The sequence below is a fragment of the Battus philenor genome, unplaced genomic scaffold (assembly GCF_028537555.1).
Source record: "Battus philenor isolate CCGP_79_NKW_IND1 unplaced genomic scaffold, ilBatPhil1.0.hap1 SCAF_12, whole genome shotgun sequence".
Taxonomy (NCBI): Eukaryota; Metazoa; Arthropoda; class Insecta; order Lepidoptera; family Papilionidae; genus Battus; species Battus philenor.
In genome coordinates, this window is record NW_027181674.1 from 1,177,179 (window position 1) to 1,189,355 (window position 12,177).

The 12,177-nt window shown below is 34.3% G+C and overlaps 1 protein-coding gene across 1 annotated transcript in view; it reads left to right on the top strand.

The window, feature by feature from the left end:
* Positions 1 to 11,727, top strand: part of LOC137932711 (protein peste-like) — a 64,084-nt gene extending 52,357 nt beyond the window's left edge. The window contains exons 5-11 of the mRNA XM_068776363.1: positions 3,019 to 3,234; positions 4,635 to 4,766; positions 5,434 to 5,605; positions 6,327 to 6,529; positions 7,050 to 7,123; positions 8,913 to 9,116; positions 11,054 to 11,727. Of these exons, the coding sequence (XP_068632464.1) occupies positions 3,019 to 3,234; positions 4,635 to 4,766; positions 5,434 to 5,605; positions 6,327 to 6,529; positions 7,050 to 7,123; positions 8,913 to 9,116; positions 11,054 to 11,117 (1,065 nt within the window). The 3' untranslated portion in view covers positions 11,118 to 11,727. The remainder of the gene's footprint in view (positions 1 to 3,018; positions 3,235 to 4,634; positions 4,767 to 5,433; positions 5,606 to 6,326; positions 6,530 to 7,049; positions 7,124 to 8,912; positions 9,117 to 11,053) is intronic.
* Positions 11,728 to 12,177: the final 450 nt, after the last annotated feature.

Sequence of the window (12,177 nt, forward strand, 5' to 3'; positions counted from 1 at the left end):
GCCGCGGCGCTCCCTGAGATGAGTTCTATGGGCAGCGAAACAGAAATTCGATACATTTCGCTTCTATTTCTCTGTCCATAAAGCTTAAAACACAAGACGAAACATTAACTATCGCGGTTCGCCGCTTAGTTTCGCAACAGAGATGTGTTACAGGCATAAAAACAATGAGTGTTATTCTGCCGTCATAGGAAGAAAGGGCGTAACTAATACCATACTGTAAGCTATACCTACTTATAAAATAGCTTGTTGGAATATGAAAAAACTTTCTAGTTACGACGGCAAAGTTAATTGCTACACGAGCTAAAGCCGCCCCTGCATCTTCTTCTTATAATATAAAAACTATGAATCGCATAAGGGATAAGATTTTTATCAACCTGATTGTTATTTATTTTTCAGTATTTTAAAATACAAAATTATAACTAATACTCATTGTATTAAACTTAAATTTTAAATTTAAATATGGTAAATAATATTTGTGTAAAGTTTCAAACCGGAAGGAGTATATTCGACAATGAACACGTCAAAATGGCTGTCATAAAAATTTAAAATGGCGGATTTAATTGAATCGATTCATGATCAATTACAAAATTGACTATTTAACGATATCTCGCGCGTATAATTGGTAAAAAAAACAATTTGAATATCGATTTTATGGCTTTAATTTATATGGAGTTGAGTATATATAATGATATGATATATGAATAGTTATATGTGTTGATGATTTTATTATTTATTAATGCATATAAGATAGTGGTGGCTTTTCACCTATACTATTAAAAATCAATAAAAGGCGAAATTTTAGCAGGAAACGTTCTACAGTTGAAATGTATAAACTTAAGTTAAAACTTACGACATACATCAAGTTATTTATAACTATTCCAAGTTAGTCACGAATAATGCATAAAAAGTTTAATAAATAAGAAAGAATAACAAAAAATAAAAATTATAACAAGTAGTAAAATGTAAATAAAATCTTAAAATTGAATCAAAACTGTGATAATGTACCAAATTGTGGTCTAAGAACGAAGGAGATGAATGGGAGACGATTTGAATGTAAAGATAGAGATTGTAAAAGAGAGAATGAAATTGTAATAGAAAGGATTGTGAAAGATGAAAAAAGAAAGTGAAATAAAAGAATTTACTCTAAATATCACGTTCACAGTAACAGGAACAAGACAAGTTGGGCCGTCAAAAACTAGAACCTTCTCATCAGAGGAATTCTAACTTCATATAAAGTACCACCTTAACCAAGATCAGTCTGTATCCATCTCCACTTTGTCTAGTTATTAAATGGGTCGAAAAGGAGATTTAAGATTCTTAATCGTAAAACTTCAACACAGGCAATTCTGTGTGATATCAAAACATACACAATTTTTAATTAGTTCTGAAGTAATGAATGCAGGTAACATAAATCCTCTTTGGAGATTATTTTTAACAAGACGAGATAATGGCTTTGTAGATTTTGTTTACAAATTTTTTTGTGTGTATTCTTTGAGATCGTAGGGTACAATGTTATATAATTCATAGTTTCTGCATTAATTATATAGGATTGACGCTGCTCGCAAATAAGTACCATAATACCACATTGTAATCGCCAACCCGCCTACAAAACTTGGTAATTAGAAATGTGGCAACAGATGGGAGGCGAGTAGATGATGGAGGAAGGAAGAAAGAGAAAAATTGTGGAAGATAAGAGAGAGAGGGTGAAAATAGGAAAGTTTGTGAAAGAGTTGTAGTAAAATATATATCCCTGTTCCAAAAATAAGATAGGGGGAGAGGCCCTCCATTAAAGGGAGCCATTATTAAAAGAGCGTGACGATTATAGTCCATAGATATCCTTAGGGGGAGGGGTGGATATGCCTTTCAGAGAGCGTCTATGGGCTGAAACGATATGTGCTCGCGGTTCGCCGCTTCCTTTCGCAACAGAGATGTGCTACAGGCATAAAAACAATGAGTGTTATTCTGCCGTCATAAGAAAAAAGGCCGTAACTAATACCATACCGTAAGCTATACCTAATTAAAAAATAGCTTTTTGGAATATGAAAAAACTTTCTTGTTACGACGCCAAAATATTTATAGCCAGGGGGGTGGGGTCAGGCCTAGAGGGGCGCGGGGGGTTTTCATTGCACACGGACGCTACACGAGTTGGAGCCGCCCCTGTGTACATATCAACCTTCTGTTACCCGAAATATAGTTTTTTTTTCATCTATGTAGCAGATATCCGGTTTACGAAGTTAGGTATCACGTTACGTATGGCCTTTCGACATAAATAAGCCTTAAAGTTAACCAAGGGATTAACACCGGACTAACGACACCCACGCGGTCCGGATAACACTTGCTAATTGGATATCGGGTGGATTTAAATTCATTCAATAACTTCGTAAATCTACATTTTTATATGAAAAATTCAAATGGAATTTTCTCGAACTTTCAGCTGAAAAGAATAATCTAGAAATTCGAATTTCAAATTTATCTTTACGTACGTTGTTTTTAGATCCTTCAGAAATCACGAACGTGACTATTTTTTTTAATTTTTAAAAGTACTTCGCACGTAAATCAAAGGCGATTGAATAGAGAGGCTGTTTTTCAACTGAAATTCTTTAGTCATATTTACTGGAATAATTTATAAATCCGCATCATTAGAGGCTGTATTACAGAATAAACACTTTAACTTTATTTTAGTTCTTTGGTAATCGCTTGTATTTTGAATTAACTTAACTTTTCTTCGGGCCTCGTTTTTGGGGACCTCTTGTTCAATTCCTGCCATGTTTGGGGCAAAGGTTTCACATTAAGGTTAAATAATTTCCTCGGCATTTTAATACTGTTCATCATTCTCCATTCATCCCTCTCAATTTCCTATATACTTTCCTTCTATCCTCAATCTCTTTCCTTCTTTCACACATTGCCTTCCTTTCCCACTTTCTCATTCTTAAATCACAGATTATTGCAGTATCATAGTTTATTTGACTAGTGTATAACTGCAGAGGATATAAAGAAACATTTTTTTTTAATTTCCAGTCAGCGATATATAGATCCAGGGATTGGGGCTTCATCAGACAGAAGGGATTGGCGATGGGTCTCGCGATGTTTGGCCAGCACATGTCCATCACCAGGCAGGCGTCGGAACTGCTCTTCGAAGGTTATGAGGACCCGCTGCTCAACCTGGCGAAGAGTCTACCAGCTAGCACCACTGGAGGTGCACCACCTTTGGACAGATTCGGGTTATTTTATGGTGTATGTATATATATGTTCATTACTCCAAATTCTGTACTTTAAATTTACACAAAAATGTATTATTTAAATGGTAAAACTTCTGTCTCTGGTCTTTTAAATGCACTCTATCTTATAATCAATAGTTATATAGATATTATAGCAATAATATAAACTGTGATAAAGATAAAGACAAAATGTAATATGATGTAACTAGAAATTAAGAAAATGTAAAAAGAAAAGAGGATGAAAGAATGGTAAAACAGAGTAAAAGGAAAAGAAAGCAGAATTGTGGTATAAAAGGACAAAATGAAAGATTATGTGAAGAATGAAAGAGAAGAGAATGAAAATAAAATAATTAAGTGAATAAATTAAATGCTAATAAAGTCCCTATCCCATCACAAATAGGGGTACGAGAGGCCCCCAATAGCGGGGGTCATAAAAAAAATCATTTTAAATTTCGAATTACCTCATGTTAAAATTAATTATTTTTTACCATCTGTCCCTGCAGAATGTATACTGCCAGTAATTATTTGCATTCCAATGGAAGGAATATATTAATATAACACGAGAGAACATTATATAAAGGATGATTAGGAATTGATGTAAATATGTTAAAGCGGTGGTAAATTAGCTATACTTTGACCACATTAATGCTTTTATACATGTAATCAATCATCCTGTATTATATTCATTCACAAGCTGTATACATGCGTATATTATATTAGTTATATTACCTTACCCAACTGTCCATAGGAGAGTTACTAATTTGATGAAGTTTAGAGAAAGATATATATATATACACCTACACATATGGTCTGTAGTCTCGGCCAGCTTCGACAGACGGCGCTAGTTTGTTCCTGCATAAAACGTAAAAAGGCCCCCCAGGAATCGATATTAACAAAAAACATTCAACAACGACATGATATATGTATATGTATATATATAAAGAGAGAGAGAGGAGGAGTGGAATAGAACGCTATGTATGTTGAATCCATATAAATATATGTGTTAAAAATTACCCATCAGTGTATATAATTTGACAAGGTTCGGTCCAGATGAATTTATTGAAAAATTACATCTTAAAATAAAAGACAGATATTCCGTCATTAATTACGGTTTAAAACAGTGTTTTCCAACGCTGGGCCCAAGCCACGAGAGCAATTTGATTGTTGAGGTAAGCAATTCGAAAACTCGTTCGCTTTAATATAAAAAATATATAGGGTGGGTGTATGAATTTTGGGTAGGCTTTGGTGGGGCTTAAATGTTCTCGAGTGGCGACCAAGAGACAGTAGACGTGACATCGGTAGGCATTCCACTTGATGGACCAACGAAACAATGGGAGTCCATCTCAGCACCATCAAAATAAGTTAAAAAATACAGATTAAGAGTTTTTATAACAGATTTTTAATTAAACTTTCCAGAGGAACAACTCACTAGACACCGATGGTAACATGGAAGTCTCCACGGGTGCGGTCAGTGGAACATTACCAGGCCAGATCATGAAGTGGAACTACGAAGATCACCTTCCTTTCTACGAAGGCAAATGTTCAAAGGTTAGTATGACAATGTGAATATGAAACATATATAAATGATTTTTAGAATAAGCAAGACTTTTTCATTTCAATGCTTGCAAAAAATGATTGAATATAAAAAAAGGTTATTTAATGGAATCTGGCGTTACCTTGCGGAAGTCCATCCTAAGTAAGAAAAGGACCAATATTTAGCCACAAAGACTCTATTTTTGGCACTAATCAGTGTAACATAACTCCTGAAGATGCCCCGTGGAGGGGTGAAACACGTGTTGAGTGATTTAGCGGTGGCGGTTGTGTAATTTGCATTGTTTGCCGCATACGCATTTATCAGCGAGCTATGGACATTGTTGCACGACAGCCGCTGCATGTGTGGAAGTGGCTAAATATTGGCCCTTTTCTTACTTAGAAAGATTATTTAAATATAATGCCTGAACAAATGTGACAATTTGTTTGTGTTTTGCTACAAACTGGTTTTATAAGAAATAGCATATTGAACCATATATATATATACTCTATTGATAACTAATTCTCTATAAATCTACATCATAAATATCAAAGCACAGTAATATTTGGCGTCATTTATAAAAATTAAGGCACATTCACATTATGACATTACTTTTGCGCCACCTGTTATATACAGTATAGTTGTCTGAATGGAAATTTAAGCTTTGAATGTATTTTCGCACAGCTAACCGGAAGCGCTGGTGAGTTCATGCCGCACAACTTGACTGAGGAGTCAGGACTTACCTTATTCGTGCCGGACCTGTGCCGCACAGTGCAGCTGCAGTACACTGACAGCGGTTTCCTGGGCGGATTACCCTACCACAAATACGAATTAACTGAATCCAGCTTCGATAACTGTGAGTTATATACATTTAAACATTTTTCATCGATTACTCCTAGCTTTTGAATCTTCTTTCAGACGAACTTTTAGCTTATATATATATATATTATGTATAGTAATAAAAAATGTTTTAAAAATTCAGATTTTATATAATTCTGAAGTTGTTAACCTGTTGAATTTCAATAGAAAAAAATAAGTTAATATAACATATTTCATCAGGAGTCATACATTCATCCTTTTGAAGCTTTTACACCAAATCACCTTTATATATATACTAGCTGATCCCGCAAACGTTGTTTTGCAAAAAAAATATTTTTAATTTTCAATTTAAAAATAAGGGTTGATCGTAGAGGGGTGAAAATTTAGGGTTGTATGTATTTTTGTATGTTGTATCATAAAAAAATAAATACAGAAAATTTCGTCAAAAAAATAAAAAAAAATTTAAGGGTGAACAACCCTTATCACTTAGATGTATGAAAAATAGATAGTAGCCGATTCTCAGACCTACTAAATACGCATATAAAATTCGGTAAAGATCGGTCAAGCCGCTTTAGAGGAGTTCAAGTTCGAACACCGTGACACGAGCATTTTTATATATTATATATATATATATATGTTTTACTATTTCCTGGTTAGCTAAAATTACCAATGAGGTGGAAAATGTGTACAGGCAAGCTATATCTGACATTTTTATAGAAAAGACTCCGTATCAACCATGACTCCTGTTTCCTCTACAGCATCATCGTCTCCGAGCAACTCGTGCTTCTGCAACGGCGAGTGCGCCTGGAGTGGTGTCATGAACGTCTCCTCCTGCCGGTACGGATCACCGTCATTCCTCTCGATGCCTCACTTCCTGCACGGTGACCCTGGTCTACTCGAGCTGGTTAACGGCATGGAACCTGACCCTGAGAAGCACGCCTTCACTTTCGCTGTGGAACCTGTAAGTAGACACACAATATTTATTTATTTATTTTTACTCATCAACGAATCCGCTGGCTTGGTCACTTGGAGCGAATGGGATCGGATCGGAGCGTGATGGTAGCGTACCTGGAAAAACCGAGGGGTCGAAGACCAGTGGGTAGACCCAGGTATCGCTGGATCGATCGCGTTGAGGCAGAGCTGCGCGAATTGAATGTAAAACAATGGCAGACGATGGCGCAAGATAGAGGAAAGTGGAAGTCGTCGGAAGTCGGAGGCCAAGACTCACTTTGGGTCACTGAGCCAGCGGAGTATGTATATATATATATATATATATATATATATATATATAAATATTTATCACTTGCTTTCACCACAAGCACACACGATACAGCCATGGCAATATCTTTCCTCTCATGAAAGCCATCGGCCGAATTTTATTGCGATTCTGTAAATAGAAGAAGTAATAAAACAAAATAAATCCGATGAAGGCTTATCGGCTGCTCGATGGTGATGATTTTATCGCTTTATGATGATTTTAGAGACTCGGAGTACCGCTGGAGGTGGCAGCAAGATTTCAACTCAACATATGGATCGAACCAACTCCGAATATAGAGTGAGTTACAAAATATATTTAATTTCTTAACCCTTAACAGCCTAGAGTTTCAATTTTGATACCAACCTTTTAAACCGAATGTTCACATTACTATTAGTTTTTTTTATAGGATGGCTGTACGTATTTTACTGTTGTATAATATTCTTTCCAACGAAATTAAAACAAAAATCTATTTTTCCCTTCATCTAGACCCTCAAGCAAACACAGTAATATTAAAAAAAATCACTTTCGTAAATATTTGTGATAATTATAGAGGATCATCATTTCAACCGTAACGTCCACTTCTGAGTAAAGGCTTCTCTCTCTCTCTCTCGCTTCTCTTCTTTTCAGTCGATATACTCCCTCTGGTACCTTGGTACAGCCTCCAATCACCAACATGACTGTTCTTGTACTGCATCCAAAGAATTCCCTGACTTTAACCATTTCATCGGTCTACCTAGAGGTCTACCTTCGCTACCTCAACCTCAACGGCTATTGATTGCACGATTAAAAAAAATAATGCAAAACCAAGTGATATTATAACAATCGTATATAGAAATAAAATAATAAAAACGTAAAAGAGTAATGAGGGATGTATGAAAGGCGTTACAGAGCGAAAGGGAAAGACAGAAGAATTGTGGAAAGAATGAAAAGAACGAAAGATCATACGATGTAGGAAAGACGATAATGAAAATAAAAAAAATATGTGAAAAAAAATAAATAATGTTGAATAGTCCCTATCCCACACAATACATAGCCCCTGAAAAGAAAAAAAAAAGCCACATCAGACAAACAATTCTTCTGCGTATAATTAACACGTTCACTGCGGGCCCAATTTTGAAGAACTTTCAGCTGGTGCGGCTGAGGTCGAATCAGCCTCAAGCTGAACTTTCTAGTAGTGCGGTTGAGGCCTTTTCTGCCTCATGTTCATCAATATTTTTTTACAATATTGAGTCAATGCTTCGCAGACATAAGGAAAGCTATATTTGTCTTTGTCATACCTCATACGGTTGAGTGTAAACAGCCGCCGCACTAGAGAGAAAACACGAGTTTTACGCGCCGCACCAGTGCAAAGTCTACCATGAGGTTGAATCGACCTCAAGCCGCAGTGAACGTGTTAATCAATATTAAATATGTATCTCTAAAAACTTCGTACAACATATTATTGGTCTGTCGTATTAATATAATAAAGTATAAAAATCAATATTACTTATTTAAGAGTGATCAATTTATACAGGCTGATTTAAAATTGGTGTTAAAGCTTTTCAACAAAGCTTTTACAACATTATTCTAAACACCATGTATGTTATAAGTGATAAAAAAAACATGCTAAACATGATTTTGCATTTCGAAATAATAAACGAAAAACAGTTTGACTTACATCGAATCTCTCATGCACTGTCTTTTTGGAATATAAGGCGTTGAGAAGTTGAAAGCTTTTTTTATCACCATTTCAATAGTAATAAGTTCACCGGTGGACATAAGCATATCTAGATTTCGAACAAGACCTGTAGGAAGTAGTCTGAATCTAGCATTTTCTATACTTTAACTAGAATACCCCGTTGTTTAAACTTATCTTTACTTACTTTTATTATTCCTTACATATATCTATAACTTAGCCTTACTTCTTTACCTCGTGCTTGCAATTCCTCGACTCATATCACGAGAGAAACCTATAACATCCAGCGTCTTCCGATGACCTTGAGAAGGTCTTGCCCACCTTGTGAATGACTTCTACCAGATATAATAACATGTTACTGTGTATTCTTCTAGAAGCAAAAGAACTTGTCTATCATTTGATCTTTTGTAGCCTATACGAGAACGTTCCGAAGATGCTGTTCCCGATCTTCTGGGTGGAACAGCGCGTGCGGGTGGAAGACCGGGTTCTAGCTGAGCTCCGGGTGGTGCGGGCAATCCTGGACTGGGGGGGAGCGGTTTGTGCTGGTATGGTGCTGTTCTTCACAGCCCTAGCGGTGAAGGTGCTCTGCTGTATGAGGAGGCCTAAATACACCAGGTGAGCGATGCAAACTTTATCTCATTTATTTTATAGTAGTTCTGTTTTTGGCGCGCAATCATATTAATAAAGATAAAAGATAAAACTCATTTACTTATTTGGAACTTTTAAAGAATCTTATTGATCGTCAAAACATTTATTTATTTTTTTCATTTATTTTATTTTTAAATACAGATTTATACATATACACTTTATCGGATATAGCCTAAATGAAATCAAAATTATCAAGCGAAATCACTGCCAAAGATTCTTGTCGTTTAAATATTGGTTTATTGAATAATATTCCTCTTCTGTCAATTTACTTTTAATATACGTTTCGATTTTTAAAAATGTACAATGTAAAAAAACACATAATATTTGCCATTTCCTTTAGTCCATAGATGCTCTTTGAATGGCATAAATCTCCCCCAAAATATCTATGGGAGGATACACCATAATCTATACCAGAGTTCCCCTAACTTTTTTGTGTCTAAGACCCCTTGCCATGTTCTTCCGTGTTGGGTAGAGACCCTACTTGTACAACTGTAGTGAAGTTTAGTGTTAAAAACTTAAAGTAAAAACACATGTTAATTTATACATTTATTGATTGAATTTAAATTGAAACTACTCAAAATAAAAATTTGTATCTGTTATGTAAAATATACGTAACAATAAATAAACACGAGACTGCGACTCTCAGGTTTTTACAAGTTCAAAATGTATTGCGACCACAAAGCGAATACCAACATCCTACAACTTACACAATTTTTTAAACATATATAATAAATTTTTTACTTCATAGGTACTTTTATAAATAATGTAAATGTTTTGATATTATAAGATAGTATGATGTAAGTAAATAGGTACTATCAGTGTATGTGTTGAGATCCACTATCGCGGACCCCCATTTTCATTTCATGGACCCCCAAATTTTTTTTTTCGCTGACGTAGACCCCTTGCAAGTCTTCATAGACCTCTAGATGTCGATATAGACCACTTTGGGAATCACTGATCTATACACTTGGGCGGCTTGACGATCATGGTATAATGGTACGCAGAAGATTCTGCCGCCCATCCTCTGGAAACTTATTTGTGAACTAAAGCAATTCTACGTAATTGATACACGGTGTTTCATTTATTAATCTAAAGTGTTTTGTGTATAATGTGTTTCGTTTTTTTACAATACACCAATACCTCACTTTGCGTCGTGGTTACGTTCCAAAAAAAACACGACGCAAATTGAAACGTCGCAAAGTGAATTAAGATTTTATATAGCAAATCATGTAAAGATCGAAGATAGGTTCCAGGGTCATGAAAGTACTACTTTTTAAAAAGAAAATTGAACAAATGAAACATTTAAAAAACAAAAATATTATAAGTCTGCCAATAAATAAATTGGAATAATATTTACCTTTTTTGTAACCAGAAACAACACGTACAAATTTATTATTCCTTTTTTTAACAAAAGCACAACACACTACGTAACTGAAACTCAACTCTTAAAATAAGCAAAACAAACTGAAAATAAAACTGTATTCAAATTGCGTTGATTTTTAATTAGAAAGGAAATCCCCGAGTTTTGATGTCATGGCGCAATTAGAAACAAGTGTTGCCATCTTTTAGAAAAAAAAATAAAGACTCGAACCCAAAACAACGCAACCTCGAAAATCTAACGACGCACAGTGAAAATTAGTACTAATTAAGCAGCGATGCAACTTCGAAAAAAACGCAAAACGAAACGACACAAAGCGAGGTATTGGTGTATACACAAACTAGACTGTGGTGCATTAATACAGGTAAAGATCACGGTACGTGGGGCCTAATCTGACTGGCAATCGAATGCAGCCTGGTACAGGGCCGCTTTCTCTAAATTCCTAAAGACACCAGCATCAATTTGTTTAACAATAAAAATCCATATCTTTTAAACACCGTATTAATAAATATATTTTTCTCTCCAGGCCTTGCGAAGTTATATCAGAGAAACCCAAAGACGAAGCAGAGTTAAAACTAAATCCGTTATAAAGGGATGGATTGTTACAATTAAATATTTCAGTTCGAACAAGTTAGATAACACGGAAACGGAAGGTTGAACACACAACAACGAGTTTAATGACTTTCGAAATGTAAATCATGTTTATCTGTTCACTACATTGACAAATGAAAATGATATTTTTTTAATATTTAAGGCGACTACATATTGCCATGATTATTAGTTAGTTTAGCCAACGAAACGATAAAATCTAAATATAGATTCTCTCATAATACATTAGCTATAATTATGTCGATATTATTTGAATGCATTAAGAATATAGTTATAAAATAAAACTGTTCTTTATTTAAAATACAAACAAATAGTGTGAATGAAAATGTTTGAATTAAGAACTTAAGCGTTCTTGACCTTATGAATCTGTATTTGTAATTCAAACGAGCGTTTGAATTAGAACGGGTGAGAATAATTTAAATCGTAAAAAGTATTCTGGCTGTAGTGAATACGATGTGTTTTTATGTCGCCACTAGTAATCTTTGTTTTACACAAATATAATTTAGTTCCTTCTAGGTCTCTCTTGTCATTTTAAGGTTTGGGAAGTTTAAATAATTTTTGAGTGCACGAAAAAATAGTTTTTAAAATAATATGCTGTATTTGTACATTATTTTTTAGTTAAATTTATTTATATATTCGCTGAAATGTTGCTTTTTTAATTATAAAATTTTTTTTAGTAAATTCATGCCAATATTTCTTTATAGCATTTTTAAAACAAGTGTACATTCATAGTAATATATAAAAATTCCACAAAAGTACGTTAAAATATTTTTAATGTTTTAAATGTAATATCTATGATCTGTACGTATGACTGTCAAATATTTTTATAGAATCTTTATTAAGTAATAATATTATCTGATGCGCCTGTAAGAAAAAAATAACATAAACACTAGTTTATATATTTGCCGCATATATATTGGCAGGCGTAAAACTCCAACATTTTGAAGTGTTTTTTATATATTTTATATATTGCTATCATTAAATGTATTAATATCCCATTTTAATGACAATTAACAAGTATATTTAACCTTCATTTCTGCA